The 26880-nt window shown below is 38.5% G+C and overlaps 1 protein-coding gene across 2 annotated transcripts in view; it reads right to left on the reverse strand.

Moving 5' to 3' along the window:
* gsk3ba (glycogen synthase kinase 3 beta, genome duplicate a) overlaps positions 1–26880 on the reverse strand; it is a 91837-nt gene that overhangs the window by 17740 nt on the left and 47217 nt on the right. For both annotated transcript variants that reach the window (XM_009304494.5, NM_131381.1), the window contains 2 exon segments: positions 23533–23616; positions 2167–2277 (listed from right to left, as the gene is read on the reverse strand). In XM_009304494.5, coding sequence (XP_009302769.1) covers positions 2167–2277; positions 23533–23616 — 195 coding nt within the window.

The raw sequence follows: 26880 nt of genomic DNA on the forward strand, positions 1-26880 counted from the left end.
CTGTGGGTAAAAATTGTTTCAATCCAGCGACCACCGCAAGTATATTTCAATCCTGTGGGAAGCACTGTGGTCCATTAGTAAATGTTAGTTAATGTATGTACTACCATGACACATTAAATTATTCTATTAAAACATTTATTTACAGGGTTCTTACCTTGTCACATAACAAATTGCCTGACTTTCACTGACTTAAAAAGCTGAATTTCCATGACATCTAATGCAGGGGGTTCCCAAACTTTTCAGCCTGCGACCCCCAAAACAACAATGTCAGTGACTCGTGACCACCGATATCTTCTGAGGTGGTTATAAATACAGAAACCTTGTATGCAATGGCGCACACACACACCAATAGACTCAAGTCTATTCTTCATTTACTTTTTTTAATGTATGTGAGTGCTGTAAATGTGCCAGAAAGTTTAACCTAGTATTATAAAATCAATCTGCTGCATCTGACGCTATTGCTGTGTCTTTAATACAATGTCATTAATCCAGGGGTCGCATTGCAATTGAACTAGTAACTATAAGCTACAATAGTAATCATTTACAGTAGTATATAGTAACTATAAACTACAGTTTTTTTGTTTTTTTTCAGTAGGTTATGGATAAAATATGGTAATTCTTATGGTTTAATAAAAATAAATTGATTTTTTAAATATCACCAGGCGATCCCCCCTTCATTGTCCCGCCGGCCCCCTTGGGGGGTCCCAACCCCCACTTTGAGAACCACTGATCTAATGAACGGAAAATAGGAAGTTTTTCTGCCTATATAATATTAAAATTATAAGCTAAAATTATAACAATATCAAAATAGTTTTAGCCTGAATATAATTTTGCATGACTTTAATAGCTACTATTAGAAAAATAATAGATAATTTACCAAAGATTTTGGATTAAACAATGCCTGCTAGTGTTTTTCATTCCATATCTGATAGTTTTATAGTAGTTTTGCAAATTTTAGATTAATGTTGAATGGTTTATCGGTACTATGGTAATATCGTGATACTATGGCTTCAAAAAATACTGGCGGTGCCACTGTAAATGGAAGTAAATGGTAGAACGAAACGGTATATCTACAATAGATAATGTTGCATGTGGAAAAGTCACGAAAATGCTCACACGTTTGTGCAACAATAGACCCTTTTATTTTATTAGTCTTTGGAGGCCTTTAAGGTTGCACATTTTCTGATGTTTTCTGACATTTTTAACGTACACCTGAATCGGTTCAATTCTGTCCTATCAATATGGTCTCCTCAATAGAACGACTCACAGAGTAAAATTTTGAATTCATGGTTTTCGCTACATTCATTCTTCCATGGCGGGGCGCCACGCCAAAATTCATCCTACATTACAGCTTCTCATTCAAAACGTCTTATTTTTTTAATAGTGGGTAATAATTGCACTATAACGTATTAAAAGGTAAGCGAATTATAACAGTGCAAACTTTTCTGTAACCGTAGTGGTGCTGTGCGTCACTTTTTGTTTACCCCTTTAAGGTTAAGTGCTGACTGGCTGACTGACAGGTGCATGATGCGTGAGGCCAGCAAACAAGACTCATAGCCGTTTCACTTTACTTAAGGATGCATTAATGCTGCTCTGAAGGTCTATTGGAGACATTCAAAAATATTCCTAGCAAATTTAATAAATGTTGGAGACATACTGGTTACATAAACCCATTAAATCACACTTTAGCATGGTTTATTTGAGAGCGCACAAGAAGATCTGTGCTTGAGCAGCATATATTTGAGTGGGCGAGCAAGAAGTTTTGTGCACGAGTAGAGGAAATCGGCACGCAAGCAAAGAGATTTGCATGCATGTAAGCTATTACATAAATGCTATCACTTGTAATACTAAGCTTACAACATTTGTCATTGAACTGATGCCACAGGTAGTTTGTTTATCGGTGTAAAAAGGTCTGTCGCCACAGCTGAAAAAAATCCTAGAGGAAACACGGGATTTACCATAGAAATTATAATTACACATCTACACATATGTTTTAGTAGCAGTCAAGACTATATTTAAATCTTTAAATATATATTAAATTTCTTTATTTATTTTACTAATTTCATAGACACAGTATTTTCCCTCTCCCGATATTCAGTGTATAATTCGCACACAGCCCGTACACACAGAAACACACACACATAAAGCATCAGGAATGATCCGCACCTTCACATAAACCATGGGAAGAGTCTGTTTAGCGCGGCTGTAGTGTCTTGCCACTCTGTACACGGTTTCAGGAACATAATCCAGAACCAAATTCAGATACACCTCATCTTTCTGTGGACAGAAAACAAAAAACAAATGCTGTAAGTCACAGAGCAAAACAGGTTTTAATAGCACACACATAATGTATATATCAGACGCTCCAGGATTTCGTCATTCCACAACCACTTACGTTAGCGAAAAATAAAGCTAATGTCCATAATTTGGTGGAGCTCAGGATTTAAAATAAACGGAAAAATAAAAGGAAGTGAAAATAAAATAAAAAATAAAATAAACAGATATCATACATATATTTTACAGATATCCCACATTTTTGGCCAGTCAGGACACAGTTCAAATTCAGTTTCAGCCTTCTTTCCACACTGAGACGGTGTTTTTTAGGAAACGAAAACTTTTTTGTTTAAAAAAGGCAGCCCAAAGTAAATCAATTTAAAAATGCCATTTTCGTGTTGCAGTGACTGTAAAGACTGAGGCTTTCAAAAACAATGACGCATTTTAGTCATGTTCCCAATTTAGCTAACATAGTGGACGACATTTGTAAAGCAGATGTTTTGGATGCTGTGTGTTTTGACAACTTTGTTAAAGATTCATGTCAGTTTTGTTCATGCTCCTTGTTGCCTCTTTTCAAAGGACAGAGAATGTTTATTGGGAGCAATTGTTCAGTGGTGAAGGCAGGCAACAGTTAAAACATTTTGCTGCAACATTTTAAAGAGATAGTAAGTAAATAAATGGCAGGCTTAAATGCCTAAAAACACATGCAAAGTACAAAAACAAAAGCATTTTCAGTCATTTTAGTGAGGATGACCCTTTTGTTAAAAATAATTGGAAACAATAGTGTGGATTTTTAGATAAAAAAACTGTTTTCAAATGTATCCACATTAATGAAGATTGCAAAACACACAAGCGTGCACAGATTTGACAAACATTTCCAAATAGCTATTACACAGCACTGATTTCATTTTCAAATATGATTTGGAAGACTTATGGTTTAACTCTAGTTTCGCTCTGCTTCCCTCAGTGTTCATTGGTTTCTGGGGACAAAAAATACTGACTGACGTAGTCTTTCATAGGGCTACATGATATTGAAAAAATCTGACATTGCAATAGTTTGTGTTTCTACAATATGTATTGTGATATCTACAACTTCACCTGATGCTTTGAATAAAAATATTTGGAAAGTATTTATCCATTTTGATTGATTTGGGTGATTCTGCAGGAGAGCGAACCATGCATTAAATGTAATAAACAAATAGCAAAGCATAGATAAATACAATAGCATGGCTTAAAACTGCGACTATTTTGGTCGCATATGCACCTGAAATTTAAGCTATGCAACCTCATAGTATATTGGGAGCATTTGTGCGACTGCATTTAATGGTTATAGTGCGACCTGTTTAGATTTTTTCTAAAAACGTGCGAAATCGCTTTTCCCTGCCACTATATTGGCTGACATTAGCTGTCAATCACTTGAGGCTTTCCGCTGTTACAGCATTTGTGACTGCAGTAAATGTAGAAGAGTAGCGGAAGAGTGAAAAGTACACAGGTTTGCAAACCCCACCCCAAGTTTTATTAATAATATTGGCGCAGATGAGAGCGATCATGACATGTGGTGAATGTTGAGACCAATTAAGTGTTTTCAGAGAAGGTGCCCGAATCTCGATGCGTTGCATTCTATGCACGTTCAGCACAAATGTCCGCTAAATGTAAAATCTAATACTGTACACATCATCGCCAATGAAGCTCGCCTTTACTGTTTAAACTGAAACTGCGGCTCATAACAAAGAGCGGTATTGCGCTGGTGGTCATAGCGAGAATCCTGCTCTGCCTGCTTATAATTTGGTGCGGCTGACTCATCTGCTTTCCACAAACACAGAAAAATGAAGATCAGCTCATAACGAGACTGAGCATTTACAATGACACAAACCCAAGTTAAAACTTTTAAAGAGTGATAGAAGTGAGACTTTTCTTACTTTCTTTTGTCCGTTCTTTATTGAGATGTATATTATTTTACTGTTTTGCAGCTTTCAGCATTGAATTGAATGATTTATTATAGTCTTTTGTTTTGTAGCAGAAATATTATTTATGGAATTGACATGCATATAAAAACAATTGTGCAAAAAAAAAAAAAAAAAATTCTTGCTGCAATGCTTAATTTTAATTTGATGCAAACCATAAATTTATTTCTCATAAAAAAACAGACTTTTTAAAGCAGATAACTTATATTCAAGCACATTTAAGGCTGCATGATAATGAAAAATGAAATTCATTGTTTCTATTGTCATTTTCATCATCATTAATATTCTGTAATTGTTAGACATACATTTTGGAATTATTCCACACAAACATCAATGTCATCTCAGCATTAGTTAGATAGTTGTTTCTGGTTTTTGTTAGTCCTAATTGATGTTGTTTTAAAATACAATAAATCCCTTAAAATACAATTTGCAATGGTGCTTATTCATTTTTGGTGGGTGCTCCTAAATTCTTGTTGGTGCTCCTAAATATCTGAAGCTGGGAGCACCAGTGCAACCAAGTAAAAAAGTTACATTTGAGCCCTGAATAGAGCAAAAGATACAAATGAAATAAACTGTGTTTTGTGGTTTTGATTCTAGTGAGTATTCAGAAATTGAATAGTCAAATATAAAATAACCCTGCATAGTCGTTACTGTAATTCCATATAATAATTCTTCATTAAAGTTACTAATAGTACTGAATGATTTGAACTCTCTCAGGGTGCTTTCACACCTGTGAATCGATTCAGTTGTTCCGAAACAGGGATTAAAATTGTTACATTGTTGCTCTCTGCTCTTGGTGCGGTTCGCTTTCACACGGCAAAATTTCTAAACAGACCAAAAGAGCTAAAATAAGTCAGGTGTAAGTAATCTCTCCTCACATTGGTCAGAGTTTCACGGTTTATTTTGCAGAGTCTAGCTCAGCTGTCACAGAGGGGTGGTGGTTTGGTGGTGTGTTTGACAAAATGTGCGCGACATGTCTGAAGAGCGAGGAGGGATACGGTGGGGAGGGGTAAGAAAGGTGCGCAACATATTTGAGTAACGGGAGAGACACGCGTGATTTCCGGGAAATTATCACTCGTTTGTGGGCATATGGGAGTCTCTGTGCATTTGCGGGAGACTTCTGAAACTTCTGGGAGACTTGGGATGTTTGTTGAATGACCTCCCACCCTACTCATAATTCTCTGTTCATATAGCCATATGCCTATTACATATCCATAAAACACTGTTATATAAACGGGCTCGGATCGTATCGCTTTCTCACTACAATCGATTCGCTCCAGAGGATGTTTCAATCGAGCTAAGACCACCTCTTTTAAGCGATCTTATTTGGCGCGGATCCTAGCACAATTGCTGGATTCACATATGCCAAACGAACCGCGCTTACTGGGCAAATGAGACAGGTTTCGAAACAAAAGTCTAGGCGTGAAAGCAACCTCAGGCTTTAAAAACAAGTGCAAATTCGAAACTTACACTCTATTATGGTTAAACTCTGCCGTGACTCCACAAATCTAATGTATCCAGAACAGTATTCTGCTTAGCTACAATCTCTTCTCAACATTGCAGATCCTGTGATGTGTCTATTGCAAATACACACATTGTGATATCGATGTTGAATTGATATATTATGCAGCCCCACCCTATAACTCAGTATGGAAGAGGCTAATGGTTGTGAATCAGCGCCTATACTAAAAACGTCCCATTGCTCCATCTATCTCTATGACTGAACAGCCAGCTTGTGACAAAAAGCTGCTATGGAAACAAAACAAAAAAAGTCAATTTTCGAGCATGATGTCATTGTAAGCGATGACTGCCATGCATTGTGTGGATCCGTGCCTAAAGCATGCGATGATTGTGCCCACCATCTTTACATAACATAAATGCTCAGACACTGAAGTCACATCCTCCTGGAGAACTGAAGGAGAGGAAGCGCTCAATGCGGTGGCCTACAGGGCCACTCTGACCTGTGTCTGATGTCACATCCTGCCCTTTATGCACTTCTTCCTTCCTCCATGAGTTCAGCTCAGAGATTCTATTTCTGATGGTCTGCACATGCTGTTGATTCTTTAAGCAAACTGGACACAAATATACTGATGAACATCTAGATATGCAAATATACAATATATTTAAGAAATAAAGGATATTTAGTAGAATATATGAAACAATTATGAGTGATATCACAACATTTACATAAGAATTATACTACTAATACCAAAAAATGTATCTAAAACACCTTTTCTGATGTTTATTAACGTCTTGTCAAAGTGGTGACACATTAATTGAAATGCTACATTTGAAATCAATGTGATTTGAGAGGACTTGCATTGATTTTGTTGATATTATGTAAATGTCCTATCTAAAATACATCAAAACTTCCTTCATTCATTTTCTTTTTGGCTTTGTCCCTTTATTAATCTGGGGTCACCACAACAGAATGAACCGCCAACTTATCTAGCACATGTTTTACACAGCGGATGTCCTTTCATCTGCAACCCATCACTGGTAAACACGCATACACACTCTATAACACATATACAGCCAATTTAGCTTAGTAAATTCTCCTACAGCACATATCTTTGGCCAAACCGGAGCACCTGGAGGAAACCCACACAGAAATGCCAACTGACCCAGCCAAGGCTAGAACCAGCAACCTTCTTGCTGTAAGGCGATAGCGCTACTACCCACTGTGCCATTGTGTCACCTCCCCCATCAAAACTTCATTTTGGATTAATAATATGTACACCTAAGAAATTAGTTTGAACAACTTCAATGGCAATTTTCTAAACATTTAGATGCTTTTTGAACCATCAGATTCCAGATGTTCAAATGGTTGTATGTTGGCGAAATAGTGTTGTAGGCTAATAAACCATACATCAATAGAAATCAATTATTTATTCAGTTCAGATGATGCATAAATCTATAAACCTAAGGCCCAATCCCAATTCTATTTTTGTATCCCTACCCCTTCCTCTTGGCCCTTGAAACAGAGTGTAAAGGGGAAGGGCTTCAAAATTTACCCCTAAGAATTGGGACAGCACTACTGTCATGTTCACCAGCGATCAAACCAACAGAGGTCGCTGGTAAACACTCACATCCACATGAACTACAAATCTGCTGATAAATGGACTACAAGAACCAGTCATGTTCCACATACACAACCGGTTCCAGATCCTGACTGATTGCATAAACACAGCTGATGCTGCTCATGTTCTGATTACACACACGTATATACAGCTCACTTTGAAACCTTCATTGCTGAGCCTTGTTAGCTGTAAAGTGATATTACAACGCGTTATCCTTGTCTTGTTTTCCTGTGTTTAGACCTTAGCCTTGTTAGCCGTTTGTCCTAGTCTGCCGACCTTAGCCTTGTTAGCCATTTGTCCTAGTCTGCAGCCTGCCGTACGACCTCTCGCCTGTTATCTGATTACGATTCTGGACTCCCTCTATACATCTGTTTGCACCTGTACTGACCATTGCTTGCCTGATTATTGGAATAAACCTGCATGTGGATCCTAACCTCAGTTTTCATTGTCACTCCCCGTGTTACAACTACAGCACCTGCACACATCATCAGATGTCATCGTGAGCTCATCATATCGCAGATCAGACGATGGCGACTGCTGAAGTTATTCCAGTTGTGTTATTTTTGTTTTTATCTTCAGGAAATCACTAAAGGCAACGATATCTTGTTATCATAACGATATAATGTGGCAAAAAGCTCTTAACTGTATTGTGTATTTACACCATGGCCATATTCATATATATATATATATATATAAAACACAAGAAAACAAAATTAACATTATAGCAGACACTGTAAAAACCTCAACCTCATAGTATATTTGGGAGCATTTGTGCGACTGCATATAACGGTTGTAGTGCGACCTGTTTAGATTGTTTCTAAAAACGTGCGGAATCGCTTTTCCCTGCCACTATATTGGTTGACATTAGCTGTAAATCACTTGAGGCTTTCCGCTGTTACAGCTTTTGTGACTGCAGTAAATGCAAACAGCGGAAGAGTGAAAAGTACACAGGTTTGCAAACCCCACCCCAAGTTATATTAATAATATTGGCGCAGATGAGAGCGATCATGACATGTGGTGAATGGTGATCCGCCAGCTGAGACCAATCAAGTGTTTTCGGAGAAGGTGCCCGAATCTCGATGCGTTGCATTCTATGCGTGTTCAGCGCAAATGTCCGGTAAATGTAAAATCTAATACTGTACACATCATCGCCAATGAAGCTCGCCTTTACTGTTTAAACTAAAACTGCGGCTCATAACAAAGAGCGGTATTGCGCTGGTGGTCATAGCGAGAATCCTGCTCTGCCTGCTTATAATTTGGTGCGGCTGACTCATCTGCTTTCCACAAACACAGAAAAATGAAGATCAGCTCATAAAGAGACTGAGCATTTACAATGACACAAACCCAAGTTAAAACTTTTAAAGAGTGATAGAAGTGAGACTTTTCTTACTTTCTTTTGTTCGTTCTTTATTGAATGTATATTATTTTGCTATATTTTGCTAAAAAGCTCATTTCCAGCCACTAGACGTTTCTGACAAGGCATTCGAGTGTCATCGAGTGTCAGAATGTTGTGGGATTGCTATGCAAGAGTTATTATTATGGATTATAGATGACAAAAATTAAGCGTTTTTTATTGTAGCGGTTTTTTTTTTAAGCATGAAGGTAAAACACGGTTATAAATATATTTAAACATATGTTTGTTTTTGTAAAAATTCATAATAATGACAAAAAGTACTCATTCCGAGTGCCATTGTGGCTGGTGTATTCTGGTAAATTTCCCTACCCCTTGGTTTTGAGTGTGGTCCTGAAAAACTCTCTTTCGAGAGCTATCTACCTCTTTCCCTTATATAAAGCCTTCAAGATAAAGAGAATTGGGCCACCCCTACCACTTCATGTGAATACGCAAAATGACGGGTAGGGGTAAGGGAAAGGGCTAAGGGGTAGAGTTGGGATTGGGCGTTAATAGTGCTCCAGAGTCACATTTTAGGTAATATATACCTAATCTATTATTTCATTTTATTAAAAACATTTCGTAAAAACATTAATGTATCTTAAATAAATTAATTCTTCAGTAGAGAGTGCCACTGCTTTCCAAATCAGTTTGTATTTTAATAACACACATTTCACATGTATGTATTTAAAATTTGTCCCTAATTTGAGTAGTTGTGCTAAAAATAATAATAAAAAAAAAAACCTCAGGTTAGTGCTCTATGCGTATGGCTCTGACAGGAGCCATTTGTGGACGAGACTGTAAAAGCAGAGCCTGGAGACACATGAGTCTCTACCTGTGGCTCTCATTGTGGCTGACGTTAGCCCCAGACCACCCAATCACACGCTTACAAAGTCACATGGCCACCAATCAGCAGCCAATCAGATCCTCTGTGATGCTGTTCAGTGATGGGCTGTAATTGAGGAAGTGTGTCTGTTGCTGTAGTGAAGGCGGAGAGTGAGTCATCTTCGCCACGCTAATTTTAGCCACACTGCACAGTCAGGAGGCGGTTTCAGTTTTTTCCCTCTCTTTTTTATTTTAAGAAATCAAACAGTTCTTATTAGAGGCTACTTATGAATGTAGTCAAAATGAAGAAGAAGAAAAAAAGACTTGGCTCAAGAATAGCAGTGAAACTAACACATTCATTGCTTGTTTTTTTTGTTTGCTTGAGAAGAACAAGGGTTTATTAATCACTGATGTGGTGAAATGTTGTGTTGCTTGTAACACATTTTGGTGAAACTTTAATGGTATAAGGGCTATATGCACACAGACTTTTGATTTTCAGCCAGCCCAAAGGCTTCTTTAAAAATATATATTTTTTTAAAAATCAGCGATCTTCACTGCCTGTTAGATATATGATATGAAGTGGGTCTCAGATCAGACAAGAAGCACTGCATTAAATTTCATTTCCCCCTGCCATGTCTTTAAAATAAGACAATTTATTTTACCTCAGTATTTTCAATAGAAATTCTGCTACTGACGGGTGCTAGTGGTTACAATGTACTTTCATATCGTCTTATGCTTGAACAACTAAATGAATGCTTAAGTCTATTTAACTGAATAATTACATTACAGGATCGATGCTGTAAAAACAACCTTGTGAAATTGAAAATAGTCACATTAAGCTTTCACCGGAAGTTAATCGTTGTCTTTAAAACTCTAGCTGTGGATACAGCCCATTTAATTCAAGTCCATTGTACTTACTCTCGTCCCTATTCTAGCCACAAAATAAGTACACAAAAGTAATTAATATTACTCAGTACTTAAAGTCTATGTGAAATCAAAATTTACAATGTTCTGTTTTGCTAGCACGCATTGGTATTCTTTATTGAACGATTAATCAACACAAGTTAATCCACTGAAAAAAAAGTTAGTTTTGATCATCTTTTTCTCTGTTGAGGTCAGTTTGACAGCTTCAGCCACAATAATCCTAACCACGCCCCTCTTACCATTAGTTAAGAGGAAATTATGCACAAAAAAGAAAGACCCGTCCGTATTCAATATTTTGTTGAAAGTACATCAACATACTGAAATAAAAGTCTTGTGCAGATTTTAAATGTAATGTTAAATGTTGTTTCACACCACAAGCAAAGGCAGAGCATGAGCAGGTCACATCGCCACCGACTAGCTCTGCCAATGACACTCTGAAGATTGAACAATGATTACATTTTCTAACATTAAATAAACATTTTAAGAGCTGTTTGTGTAGGCTTTTTTGGTTATTTAACTGATAGTGCTTTATAGGAGATGTTGAAAAGCCTTGGTAAATAGCTCTAATAACTTCTGGCTACTTTGAATCTCTCGTTGGCAGCTGTTTGAACACAGTTATCAAACAAAAAACTCAAAAGTTAAAGAATTTTTTTTTTTTTTTTTTTTAAATGACTGGAATAAACTTTGCTTAGAACCGAAATGTTTGTGAAGTATGTTTGCTGTTAAAGTCCAAAAAGACTGTGATGATTACAGAACTTATCTCTGTTCAATTCTTTAAGAACAGACATACATTACTAACAACTTACACGATAGAAACTTACAATGGTGGAAACTGTTATTGCTGTTAAAATCAACAGTGACACTGATTTAAAGCACAAATTTAAAGCATTTTGTAACTTTTAACATGTTGAATTAGAGGCAGAAATTCTTTTAAAAAGATGCTGTTGATCCATTCAATTTCTTTCAGGAAATCTTACAGAATCTAAACTTTGAATGGAAGCATGAGACATGTCTAAAGCAACACAGAATACATCACAACTCCAGTTTGTTCACACAATTACAGAGAACTATGTGACACAGTGCTGAGACTGGATGACGTCTCTCTCTCTCTTTAACACTCTCTCTTTTCCTATTTTAGTCTGTGCCGTCTAAGTAGATGTATTTTTTGACTCATCTCTGCCAGTCTTGAGTGGCTCCCCTGTTAGGAAAAATCAGCGGGCACTAACTATAGGGGAGAAGGATCATGGGTAACGGCTGGTGGTTGTCGAGACCCAGTAATCTCTTCACGTATCAGTATACAAGAACCTGTCTCTAAAGAATCTGTAACACCATCTCCTACACCATTCATAAATAGAAGCTTTTAATATGTTCACTTGGTTAAGCACAAAGTGTTTGCTCAATCAGCTGAACATGTTGACACAACCACACGCACACTTCTCTGTTCTAAAACCTAGTGACCTACTATGTAGAAAGGATCGAAAAGTAGTCCAGATATGAAGGCTGTTCCAAAGGGCAATCAGAATAATTGTAAATAAAAGTGAAAGAAATGTTAATAATAAATATAAACATTTATTCACTCATTTTGCTTTGGCTTAAGGCTGATTTATACTTCTGCATCAAGCGCACATGTATGCTACGGTGCAGCCTACGCATGGACGCATAGCCCTTGCAATGGCTGTCGACGATGCTGACGTGCACCTCTTAAAAAATGTAACTACATGTTGCAACTACGCGTAGCGTAAGCTCTGTGATTGGACAGCTTGATAGCACTGACGAGTGTGGGCGGAGGTGAGAGCCGAGCGCCCGATGCAACGAGAACAGGAGACTGTTGTTTTGTGTTTACCTTATGATTAAAGTAGTTGCACGTCTGCTAATTCCCACCTCAAAATGAGCGAGTTTGAGCCACTAGTACATTAAGCGTTCAGAAAAAACAAAACACCAACGAAGAAACTCGATAAACACCTACTTCCAGCTAGCAGTGTTACTGAAGAGCAACAGAAACAGCACGCAAAGGTATAAATGCACGACTACGCGTATTGCATGTGCCGTGAGTCACGCCGATCACTTGACGCAGAAGTATAAACCAGTCTTTAGTCCCATATTTATCAGGGGTCACCACAGTGGAATGAACCGCCAAATGTTCCGGCATGTTTTACACAGAGGATACCCTTTTTTTTTACCCTACTTATATCGTTTCAGCCGTTTGATATGCCGTCAAATATTTCGCCAAACAGTCCTTAGGGATGCGGGAACACGCAGTCAGATATTTCACCGAACAGATCCACCACTTTTGGCGCTCATAAACAATCATAAAGCCCTCGTGCTGCAGGAATGAGGAGGTCTGCTGAAGGTGCGCAGCTGTCGTGCAGTGAGGAGTTTCATCTTTAATAAACTACGGCAGTTTGCGTTCACTGAACAGTAAGAATTATTAATAAATCTATATGAAACAGTGCCTTAAAAGTCACTTCTCGCTTTCAGTTTCGGGCTTTGGCGTGTTTTGCACTCACACACAAGCGTACCGCGCCAAAGCCCCAGTGAACCGGGCTCAGGCATACCTCTTCCAACCGGGCCAGGGCCGGCCAAGTGAACCGTGCTTGAGCCTGATTCAGCGCACTCACACTTTTCAAACGATCCGGGAAACGGGCCTGGGCACGGTACGGATGGCATAGTGTGAGTGACCCTAGTGAACCTGAGTCACCCTAAACATAAACAAATTACATTACTCATTGTAAATAACGTTTTAATCCAATAAAAAAAAATGTGTGTGGATTTTTATCTCTTATTGCAGTATTAAATATTGTATAATTGTAAAATTATAATTAAAACCAGGTACCCTTACAATGTGTTGTAATTAATGTGTCGATGCACGGCAATATGATAAAAGATAACTTTTTCTTGTTAAAACAAGTTTTAGTCCTAACCACCCCTGACAATGAAGAGCGAAATGTCTATTTCTAGAAGTAGTTTCTATTTCTGCAACATTGCCGCAAAAAAACCCGCACAAAATACTATGACAATGATATCCCCAGGCACTGATTATGTGCTTTATTCAGTGTTATATGCGACTAATGTGAGTTTGAACACCAATTTACATAACATTTATTACTATGCTAAAAAGCATGAGCAAGTTCACTTTAGATCTAGAAAAGAAACTAGCAAACGGTTTGAAAATAATAGTCTGAACTGTAACTTGTTGCAAGCCAACAACATCAGTTATTCTACCTACAGTACATGTTAAATAGGTTAATGTAATGTAATGTGTATTTATATAGCGCATTTATTGTGTATGGCCGTACACCCAAAGCGCTTCACAATCATGGGGGGGTGGGGGGGGTGGGGGTCTCTCCACACCACCACCAGTGTGCAGCATCCACTTGGATGATGCGACGGCAGCCACAGGACAACAGCGCCAGTGCGCTGACCACACACCAGCTATTGGTGGAGAGGAGAGACGATGATAGAGCCAATTCGGTGGAAGGGGATGATTGGGAGGCGATGATCATATGGGCCGATAGAGGGACTTTGGCCAGGACACCGAGGTTACACCCATGCTCTTTCACGAGAAGTGCCATGGGATTTTTAATGACCACAGAGAGTCAGGACCTCGGTTTAACGTCTCATCCGAAAGACGGCGCCCACTGACAGTTTAGTGTCCCCTTCACTTTTACTGGGGCATTAGGACTCACACAGACCACAGGTTGAGCGCCCCCTGCTGGCCTCTCTAACACCACTTCCAACAGCAACCTAGTGTTCCCTAGTGGTCTCCCATCCAGGTACTGACCAGGCTCAGCCCTGCTTAGCTTCAGTGAGTAACCGGTCTTGGGCTGCAGGGTGACATGGCTGTGGCCATTTATCTACGTAAATATCTATTACTTAGATTATTAGCCCTAACTATTTCATTGCGATTGCATTTGGTTGTGGACACAAATTGCTTGTTGATGGAATCTTGTTGCATTGTGTGTACTGTAGTTAGGACACGGAGTTAGCATTGTTTGTGTGATACAAGCAAAGACTTGAATTTTTGCAAGGAAAATAATTTAACCGTTATTAGGGCTGTGCGATTAATTAAAATCAAATCGCAATCGCGATTTGAAGAGTTTTGAAAAGAGGCTGCGATATGAAATATATATGTTATTTTTAATTACCCCCGCTCAGAGCAAATGCATGACTGCCACCTGTGTTTGATAGTCTTACTAACCAATTGAGTGAGCAGACTTTCTAGCTGACCACTCAGAATTGCACAACCATACTATGCAGAATGCCTACAATAAAAAAACAAAAAACAAAAAAACAATCAGACTGACAAGTAGGATGTTAGCATTTGCTGCTTCAGAAGCATTAATAGATGAATTAATATCGATGAAAAACAGGACATCGGTAATATGGGAATATTTTGGTTTTAAAGTTACAGACACTGAACAAAAACAGGTAATTTGTAAGAATTGGTGCCACAGCACAATCAAAATACAACCAGCACCTAAAAAAGCATTACAGGAAGTTTTATGAGGAGAATCTTGCAAAAAGGTCAAAAAGTATGCTAAAACTGAAAGTATTGCCAGTGATACTCAATCTAGTAGCAAGCAACAGCAAAGTACAATTTCAGTTGTTTCAGCATAGTTAGTTTGCTGAGTGGTTTTTAGTTTTATAATCATTATTTTTTTTGTTTTGTATAATAAGCAACACTATCTCCCTACTTTAAGTTCAACTAGTTTACAAAAAAGTCATTTTATTTGTGCTCTAGAGAAAAATAATGGTGTGATTTGAAAATAATTAAAACAAATTTGAATAAATGTTTAATTTAGTTAGGATCTTTTCAGTTTCTTTTTTTGCTTTAAAGCTTTTATCTGCATTTTAGCAGTAAGAAGCCAAGATACAGATTACTGAGTTGAAGCTTGACTACAAAATTAAATTTCAAATTAAATTGAAACCTGATATCTGTAAAAAATAAAATTACAATTTGATATTTTCGCCAAATCGCACAACCCTAACAGTTATATAACCCATTAACCCTGAAAGAAATGTATAGAAATATATGAATACACAAAAATATACAAATATAAAAAATAAACCTTTCAGATTACACAATTAGAGGCATCTAATATAGAATTAAAGGCTTTTTTAGGAAAGTTTTTAGGGAAATGTAACAACATTTTCTGAAAAACTTTCTTAAAAAATGCATTGGGCCTTTGCGTTAGCCGAAATACAGTGATTGTATGTACAAAAGCAAACAACAGGTATTTTTACAGGTGATACTGCTCAAGCAGGCCTATAAACAGTAGCTTATACATCTTCATGCAAAAAAAGGAATCCAATAATGACAATCATATTTTAAGTCATATTTTTGATGTTAATACAATATGTTATACAAATATGTTAATACAATATAGCACAAAAAAAAACCGTTGTTAAATGATTTATGGCTAACTGTGGCAGTTCTGAGTTCACATTTGGAAAAGCCTATGTAGTCAGAACAGCTAGGCTGCTCACTTTGTTTTGGAACGAAGCCTGTGACTGTAGTAAGAGTCATTTAAAAGGCTGTGAGGTCGAGATCTAGAGCACAGTTCAGTCAGCAATGAGACGCAACAACACTTCTCCTAATCGCGCCACTTAGCTGAAGTGGAAGTTGTTTTGCGAAGAGAACAGGCCACGTCCAGACATGACGACACCTCAGCTGTGTTGAATGCTGTCTTTTCAAGTCTGATTTTAATCTCTTTCTCTCTCCAAGCCCACGTCATCCTCCTCTCTCTATCTTTCTGTTTTATCTCTTCATGGAGACAAGATGTGCTCTGATTTCATGCTGCTTCACACTAGACAATTAAACTGCCTAGTGTACAATAACAAAGCCGCTAAAATTGCAGTTAAGAGAAGCTGACCATAGTACTGCTGACTGTTGGCTACAATGACTGACAAAGATTGAAATCATTGAACTGTTTGGGTAATGTTGACATATATGCTTTTGCAAAATGCATTTCTTTTTAGAACAGATGTTAGCACAAAAATGACACACTTCAACTTCAAAGGTCAGAAAAGAGAAAGTACGGTATTGACATAAAATTCACCTACTTCACCACAACATAAGAGTGATATGTGAAGGGTTTGTCCTCAGCGAGCAGAATGTTGGTGTACTCTTTTAAAAAAGGAAGTATAGTATAGTTCAAGTATGCCTCTGTGAGAGGACATGTCTTTCCGCAGTAGTCTGTTTTCTCCTTTACAATGAGAAACCGGATCTTCTGATGTGCACATGTAGGGCGTAAACAAAGCAGCATTTACTACCATTATCACAGTTATTGTCACTCATTAAGGAGGGATTCAATCCTGTAAATGTATCTGATAATACAATAACTGAAGTTTTTTTATAAACTAATTTTGAGAGGATCACTTGCTTATGATGTACCACGGCCGGTCCTGCATTAGCTATCAAATGATTTACCAATCAGATGAATACAAACGCACATAAATATCCAGATTTTTTTTACCTTAGTCATCTTCACTTTTACCCCATTTACCCCTACTTCTTCCCTTCTTTCCTAGATTAATCCAGGACAGGGTGGCACAGTGGCTCAATGGTTAGCACTGTCACCTCACAACAAGTAGGTCGCTGGTTCGAGTCTCGAACAAAACTGAACCAGTTCACATTCCTGTGTGGAGTTTGCATGTTCTCCCAGTGTTGCCGTGGGTTTTCCCAGGGTACTCCGCTTTACCCCACAAGTCCAAAGACATGCAGTTTAAGAAAATTGTCACGTTTTAGCGTAATCAAAACAAGAAACAAAAAGGTGCGGATCCAAGTGCAGATTATTTATTTACACTGCAACCAACAAGGTGATAAGAATACAAAGTAACAAATAAACGACAAAACCAGAAACTAAATCAGAGACGAGGCTCAGGAAAAACAAACTCAAACAACTAAACCTAATTAGAAAACAGACTAGACAAATGACACACAAACTAGACTAATGCAAAATACAAGAACAGGATCAGAATAACAAACTTGGAATCTTAGACTTACTCGATACTCAGACAAGGAAGACAAACGACGCGATAACAAACTGTGGTGAAATGGTAGTATAAATAGTCCGGATAATCAACAGTAACACAAAACAGATGTGATGACAGGTCAGTGTAGGTGTTCTGGTGTGTATGAGAATGTAGTTCTTCTGGGACGCTGTAGTGCTAACTGAGTCCTGATGCACTACAGCGCCCTCAGGTGGTCACTGATGGATGTGACAAAAATTGAGTAAACCAAATTGGCACAGTATGTAAGTCTTTTAGTACTAGGCGTTCACCGCATAGCCATATGCTGTTGTAGTTGGCGGTTTAATCGGCCGTGACAACCCCTAACAATCAAGGAACAGGTTGAGCGAACAAATTCGGGGGAGCTCTCAAGACCTGGCTGTCCTCTCTCCCAGGACAGCAGGCCAAGCACACTTTATTATCAATCATCAGCTAAGTGTGAACTCTTGAATCCATATTGTTTGCAAATATTTAAGAAATGTAGCAAAATTACTGCCAGCCCCTTTGAGTGCCTTCTTGGCATGAATTGTTAACTTGCTTTATGCCTTCACTACGTCACAATCACGCTCTGATTCGTTGCTAAATAACCAGTTTTATCACTCCCTTCATGCAATTCTACATGCTGCATCGGACATTAACACAACAAGAGGCTATGTGTGGAACTAGCTGGACCGACACTAACCGACGGACCAACAAAGCTGACCATTGGCTTGGTATGTCCCGGGTTTAAGTGGACAACTTGGACACTGTAGCAGCATTTACACTAGTGCATTTCAGTTTTAAAACTGTGTTAAAAAAGGCCAGCTCACACTGTTGGATTTTTTTATAATCCTGAATGATTGTAGCATGTCAGACTGCACGAACATGGCTCCCATGTCACACTGTAAGATCTTAACAGTTATAAAGTCAGACTTAACGTCACCAAACACACAAAAAATATATATATATGTCGCCCTTGGAGTTAACGTCATCCACGTGTGACACTTTCACTTTCCCGCGCTCTGAAATGAGTCCTTACAGCAAACGTAAACAATCTGTAGCAGCAATTTTGCACACGGCATGTGCAAAAAACTGTCGCATGGATTGCGTCATCTAATTCCTATTGGTTCTTGTATTGAAGGTCATCCCAGCTGTTGTCACACTGCAGCAAAGTGTCGGAAATCTTCTGACACTGCCAGAACTTTATTGGAGAAAAAATCTGATTTCAACGAGCACTAAGCGGCTATCAGTGAAAATGTCAAACCAACGATCAAAGATCACCAATTTTAGCCTAGGGTTCCATGAATCTTTTCAGATGACAAAATGTGGCTAAAATCTCACAGTGTGAGCAGGGCTTAAGAAGACACTCGTCGCCAGACTTGTGTTTTTACAGCATTTAAGAAAAATGACACTAAACAGTGTAAAAAGCATGCTACTTAACTATTCACATTCACTGGGCATGCGCTACGGTTTGGCCGATAGACGATGCCATCATCCATCGCCGATGGCCAATAGACAACACGATGCTGAGCGAGCATCGCCGATCCTTCGCAAGCCAACTTGTGAAAAATACACACTTAGGCCCCGTTTACACTAATACTTCTTAGTATTAAAATGACATTTTAGAATGAAAATGATTCACATCCACATCGTGTTTTACATAGTATTATAGGTCAGCCCTCCGTCATCTGAAAACACAAGTGACCACACACACACAGACACAGCCACACACTGTCATGCGCTTCTCTGAGCTCCAGAGAGCAGTGCACGTTGGACCATTTTTCAAGGTTGTACCGCTGGATCGCCTCTTACTACAGTTGTTAAATGTGATATTCAGACATCCCAAGTCTCCTGGAAGTTCCGGGAGTCTCAATGCATTTGTGGGACTCATAATGTCCGCAAACGAGGGATAATCTCCCGGAAATTGCGCGTCTCCCTCCCGGTCCTCAAATAAGTCGTGCACCCTTCTCACCCCCGGATCCCTCCTACCTCTTCGGACACGTCACGCGCACTCTATTAACCACTCCTTCCCTCTATTAACTACCACCCCCCCACACACTGTACAATGCCAAATTGGTCGATATCGCCCAACCCCAGCATGCGCATATCAGGCTAACGTCCATAAGAGTAATGGTCATATGAGAGCGGCTTGATGAATCAGGGAACGATACACAATAGTCTAGATGACCAGTCAGAGAGCGATTGTGGATTTCCACATCTCTGTTTTCCAATGTTTGTATTTCAGTCCATCTCCACTGAAACAGAACACCAACACTTCCTAAGTAAATTGGGGTTTCCCATTTTTCAAGCTCAATATGCCTATACTATTTTCTGTTTATTTTGGATTTTTGTATAATAAATTATTCTCTTTTTGGCAGTTTTTGCTTGATACATGGTTCTTCTTCTCCCATATTACACAAAACTGTCACAACATAAATGCCTTAGTAGCAAAGAATTCTGGCCCAGATTTGGCATAAAGCTGGGACATCAGGCATTCATTCGGCACTGGCGTACAGCATGTGGGCCAACCATGGCCTGGGTTTGGCAGAGGTGGCACCGTCTATAATGCGGCACACAAGATTTGGGCCAGATGTAAAACGTAGTATTTGGCCCAGATTTTAAAAATTGATTGTGGGCCACGTGAGTTTGGCCAGTCTTGACCCACATTTAAAATACATAAAAATAATTTTGGATTAAATAAATTAATTCTACCAATCAGGTCACTGAGAAAAAACAAGGCCCATAGTGTGCCTAAAGCACAACGCTTCATAGGTTTATTAATTTCATTGCAATCGTGACACACCAACCTTTCTGGCCCAGTTCAGGCCCAGTTATGAATTATTAACTTGGCTGAGACTTGGCCCAGATATGGTCTGTGTTTGGCCCTTGTCTGGAAGCCAGATTTGGTCCAGTCATGTACCGTAATTCACAGCGGCATGTGGGCCAAGCAAAACCTGATTGTGTGGGCCAGAGCTGGGCCAGAGAAATTTTGCTATGTGGGTGTTAGTTACTTCAGTCCCCAGTCTAACAGCATGTTAGTTGTAGCAACCAGTATTGTGATATCATTTAAAGTCCATATCTCCCATCCAAATGGACAAATGTGGATGCCAGCCATAACTGTAACAAAATGAAACCGCACCACAGTGGCAATGGTGGCGAAGACATTTCTCTCAGTACACTTATCCTTTTTAGGACAACTTGATTGTTTTATGTTCAATCCACTTACATTTGTAAAATACTAAATATTTAACTTAATTCCTTCATGTTGTCCCAACACAAATCGATTATGTGGAATGCAGCATTGTAACAGTGTATAAGGCAAGCATATTTAGGTGCAAATTTAAGTAAATTACTGTGAAGTATCTAAAGTACATTTCAGATAAGTACATAAAAAGTACACTGAAAGTATACTTTTTTTTTATTTTTTAGCATAAAGAAGAATAATAATAGCACACTTCCTAAAAATTCTTTTTCGTAAGAGTACTACTACCATAGACACATACATATATCTAAACCATTCTCTATCCTCCTTTCCCTTCAGCCGTTGTTCCACTTTTGTAGACTTCTTCATTATTTTATGGACCTGTTTTCCATGCAGTCCCAGTGAGCCTTCACCCTGGTGCTTGGTTCTCTGTGATTCTGGGTTACAGAGGGGCCGGGCCGCATGTGGGTGTGTGAGCGGAAACCAGCTACTGACATTTCGAAACAATGTTTGTCAAAGAAGAAGGGGGAAAAAAAGCAGTGGTCAGGCATTTTTGCAAAGTCACTGCATGTGGGCGAGAGATCAAGAGGGTCTGTATGATGTGTGAAATAATCAAGACCAAGAGAGACAGGGAGGTATATGTGCAGTTGGTGGTCGACCAATGCTGCAGCACTGACATAATATACTTGTGTTTGTCTTTATTATGTCAGTCAGAGAGCGTCAGATCTATGTTTGCCTAGCAGATATAAAGATGGGTGAAGTTCTGAATCCATTTTTCTAAAGTCTGCATCTGCATGCCATTATACTCCATTAGAGGTTAATAAAAATGGACAAGCCTTCAGACTATATAAACAGATGACAGATCTCTAAAGATTCAAACTTTGATACTGAAGAATTGAATGATGATTCTGAAAATAATTACCTTTCATTTTAATATAGAACTATTCATTTATACTATGTATTTATTAAGCTGTAAATTTAATAAATAAAATGACCAAAATGTATCTTGAGTTTAATTTACTGCAACAGAAATGTCTAATGAAGTACTCGATATTTTAAATGTAATTACAATGTTTGTTTTTCCATCCTTTTCTAACTACTTGCACTTCATTCATTCAATCATTTTCTTGTCGGCTCAGTCCCTTTATTAAATCCGGGGTTGCCACAGCGGAATGAACCGCCAACTTATCCAGCACGTTTTTACGCAGCGGATGCCCTTCCAGCCACAACCCATCTCTGAGAAACATCCATACACACATTCACACACACACACTCATACACTACGGACATTTTAGCTTACCAATTTACCTGTACCGCATGTCTTTGGACTGTGGGGGAAACCGGAGCACCCGGAGGAAACCCATGCGAACGCAGAGGAAACATGCAAACTTCACACAGAAACGCCAACTGAGCCGAAGCTCGAACCAGCGACCCAGCGACCTTCTTGCTGTAAGACAACAGCACTACTACCTACTGCGCCACTGCGTTGCCCTTACTTACACTTATAATCATTAATATAGCCATGAATACTAACCAACCTTACCAAAATTATATCAGCATCAAATGTGCATCATTTTCAGACCTTAAATATTTGAGAGGGGAAATGTATATGAATATTTTACAGATTCACACACACACACCTGTACTGGAATATAAGGTTTACAAGGACTTTCCATAAATGTAATGTATTTTATATTGTCAAAACTTTATATTGTCTTATTGTCTTTATATTGTCTTACTTCTATCTTCGATTATTATTTGGCCCTACCCTATGCCTAAACCCAACACTCAGAAAACCTGTGGCCAATTTGTTTTTGTCAAAAGACCCCATTGCGTATGATTTTTAAGTATTTTGATTTACAAGGACACAATATATGTCCTCTTAAACCAGCTTTATTGAGTACAATGAGGTCATACCTATATCATTATACAATTCTGTGTCCTCATAAACAACATAAACAAACACACATTAAAGGAGAAAAAACATGGAGTAGGGCCTGTCTGCGGACTGCAAGGGCCTTAGAGGCATAGCTCATAGTACGTTAGAGGTATAACTTGAAGTTATGGAGCCATAAACTATGTTGTCAGCAAGATGGGGCTGTACATCAGTTATTAGCGTCTACACCTACTCCACACCTAAAGCAACCATCAGTTATTAACATCTACGCCTACCCAAACCCTAAACCCAACTCTCATCATTATTCATACCTATATCTTCCCCAACCCTAAACCCAACCATCAGTTTTTAATGTACAGCTGTGAGTTGCGGAGCCTTTCATACTTTGCCCGCTGGCCATTGTACCGTTATTTGCAACAGGAGGCGATACCGAGTAGATTAACTGTCATGACAAAAGTCAGTAGAGCTGCATAGTGGAGTTAAAACAAAGAGCATAATAATATATCAAATGAATTGGTTGTAAATATATTTGAGAGAAACTCAAGAAAACATTTGCTGAAAATGTTCTCTGCAAAGTATTTCAGCCATCTTGCCAACAACATCTCATTGTGACGTCTCGCATGGTTCAATGGGATCTCGATAACTGCAAGCTACTCCTCTAACTTACTACAAGTTACATCCTTTCATCTTACGCCCCCTTCTTGCAGTCTGCAGACAGATACACTTGAACATGGGGTATTTCATATTGTAATGTCATTTTCTGCAAATGAACGATCTAGATCGGGGGCGTTAAACAGCCCTGCATAGTTTAATTACAACCCTGGTTTAACACACTTACCTGTAGGTTTCAAACAAGACCTAAAGACTCAATTAGTTTGATGAGGTGTGTTTAATTAGGGTTGGAACTAAACTGTGCAGAGCTTCGGCGCTCCAGGAACTGAGTTTGACATCTGTAATCTACATGATAATATTGGAGAGACACTTGCCTTATCTCCACTGGAGTAGAAGAAGTAACGCAGACGAACAATGTTGCAGTGGTCTAATTTCCTCATGATCTGAAGCTCACGGTTCTGCAAAAAAACACAAACAGAAGAAACAGATTTACTACAACTAGTCATTTTCAGCTACTAATAAAACGCAGCAGTACTCCACCACAGCAACACTCTTCCCAGCTCTGTTTAACACATTTTAACCATATTTAAATCCCACACACTCATTACAAAAGAGGTGTAAATGACAATAATAGCTCATGGCATCAGTGACGGCCTTTTGAAGACTTAATATCTAGAAATGATTTGAAAGAAGAGAGCAGTGAGATTCTGATTGCAAAATTAGGGGGCGTTATATTAAAAAATATAATAGAGACATTAATAAGTCAATAATTAATTAATTGATAAGATTTTTGTCTGTTAATTCAGGGATTTTTTTATTCATAATTGCAGGAGTAGTGTTGTCAACTGATTGGTAAAATTCATTCATTCATTCATTCATTTTCTTGTCGGCTTAGGCCACAGCGGAATGAACCGCCAACTTATCCAGTAAGTTTTTACGCAGCGGATGCCCTTCCAGCCGCAACCCATCCCTGGGAAACATCCACACACACATTCACACACTTATACACTACGGACAATTTAGCCTACCCAATTCACCTGTACCACATGTCTTTGGACTGTGGGGGAAACCGGAGCACCCGGAGGAAACCCACGCTAAGGCAGGGAGAACATGCAAACTCCACACAGAAACGCCAACTGAGCCGAGGTTCGAACCAGCGACCCAGCGACCTTCTTGCTGTGAGGCAACAGCACTACCTACTGCGCCACTGCCTCGCCATTTCCAGCAGTTCCAGTGTTAAATTATAACAGCAATGAATTTGTTCAAATCCCATTAAACACAAGTAATATAAACTCCACAATTAAATGGGTTATTTTTGATAGCCGTAGTATTTATATTTGTCTTAAATGTCTGAATGTACAGCATATGCATCTGTCTGTGGAAATAATGGGGGGAAATAACTGAATTGGAAGGACACAATGACCCAGAAATCGTAGCTGCTGTAGCTCCTCGCTGAGAGCACTTGGGTCATTTTCTGACCCACATCTGACCAGAAAAATAGATCAAAATAGAGTTATTGAAATGACCAGTTACCATGACAACTAGAGTCATCTGGCTGCGATTCTTGGTAGAAACTGGCTAATCAACAATTTTATTTAAAGCACCACCCACATGGTACCAGTCTGAGTGATGCTTCCTCTCTGAGAGTAGCACAAAATGAAATTACACGGGAATACTTCACTTTCGAGGTTTTTTTTTTGTCAGATTAACAGCCACACTAGAAAACAGCAGGACTTATACACTCAGTAATTGTCTGAGGTCAGTTTGATTTATTTTTGGCTGGAGTGGAGTTGGTTTGGTCTGGGTTAAAGGACTAGGTCACGTAAAAATGTCCATCTGCTGTTAATTTGCTTACTCTCAGGTCACTGAAGGTGATTACTTTTTTTTTTCCATCAGAATATTAGAGTGGAATGAAGAGCCTTAACCGAAATTGTTTGTTGACGATTGATAAAATGTCAAAGAATATCAGTACTTTAACATACACAAGTAAGACTAAATTATCCTTTGTTTAATTGCTCTGTGCAAAAAATAAAAATAAATAAAACGAAATGAAATTAACAACATTATTACTTTTAATCCAAAGCAATAACAATTCTTAGTGAATTCATAACAGTCTGAGTAAATTAACAGCAAATGTTTCTATTTCTCCATTTATAAGCTAGTGTGCTAAAACAGTGACAAAACTTGCATTTAGAAGATATAAAATTGGTATAAACATGTAAAGCTTGTAGTCACTTCCACCCAAATGGACCAACAATTTTATTCATGTCACCTCACACTAGTTTCTCATCACATTATAACCAGTCAATTGCTCTCTAGTATCTTACGTGCTTCTCAGTTGCTTTTCATTTGATGCACTTGAGCTTAGTCACTCTCACTGGCAAAGCTGTGATAAACCAAAACATAATTGGCTGTTTTATGAAAAGGGGAGGGGCTACTCTATGTCCTCATAATGTAATGTAAATGTGTGTATTTATATAGTGCATTTATTGAGTATGGCCATACACCCAAAGCACTTTACAATCATGAGGGGGGGTCTCTCCACACCACCACCAGTGTGCAGCATCTACTTGGATGATGTGACGGCAACCACAGGACAACAGCGCGTACTGTACCACTCACTGGAAACGAGCCATTAATTACTTTTTGTTTACTTGAATAATCCAACCTTATCTCAGGTTAAAACAAAACTATTTTACATATTGTCTGAAAAATGGCTAATTTTGACAGATCCATGGGATTACATTCATACTCAAACGATAATTTTCAAAGGGTTGTGCACTCCCAATCCCCATCCCTAAACCCAAATGTCAATGGAGGATGAGCAAATCATACCAAAATGTACGAATGAAATTACAATGTGTACTTCATTGGCAAACATGTGAAGATGTGCTCTAATTTGCTCTAATATTTCAATTTTTCAAGGCATGAGTTTGACCTAAATAGTTTTGCTGGTATTTTAAGGATCATGTATTTTACAGAACCCTGATATTTTGGTATGGTTACAATGTAGTTGTGAAAAGCAACCTGCGGGGACAGAGGGAGGGGTGTGGAATCGAACTGGGTTTGTGAATGTGGTGTGCGTGTGACTCAGTTAGCCATTACAATCACACAGTGGGTGGTAATTTGTGAACACACAAGCACTGCCAACTGTGCATACAGTCGGTCTCTTCAGGCCATTCCATTTACACACACACACAAGTTCCTCCACTAGAGCCAGAGTATGTCACACTGGGCTTAAATAAACCAAATCATGACCTCTTTCGCAAAGAATAGTTGTTGTTTTCTCATTTTAGGATCCTGTTTTGCTCATTTTCACCAATTTTACACTCTCTGTGTGTCATCACGATGCCAACAAAGAAAATATGATTTTGATGAAGTCATCATTAAATTAGAACTGACTAATCCTATTGAACATCGAGTCCCACTTTATATTAAGTGTCCTTAACTACTATGTACTTACATCAAAAAATAAATACAATGTACTAACTGTGCTTATAATGTATTTGAGAACACTTGTGGTGCTTTTGAGTTGGGATAGAGGTTGGTTTATGGACAGGTTTGGTGGCATGTGTATGTTTAAGGGTGGGTTATGGTGTAAGGGATGGTCAACAGTGTATTTACAAATGTAATTACAAAAGTTAATTACAGATGTAATTAAATACATGTATTTAATCAAGCATAAGTACACAGTAAATACATGTATTTATACAATAAGTACA

Source organism: Danio rerio, chromosome 9 (assembly GCF_049306965.1).
Source record: "Danio rerio strain Tuebingen ecotype United States chromosome 9, GRCz12tu, whole genome shotgun sequence".
Classification (NCBI taxonomy): Eukaryota; Metazoa; Chordata; class Actinopteri; order Cypriniformes; family Danionidae; genus Danio; species Danio rerio.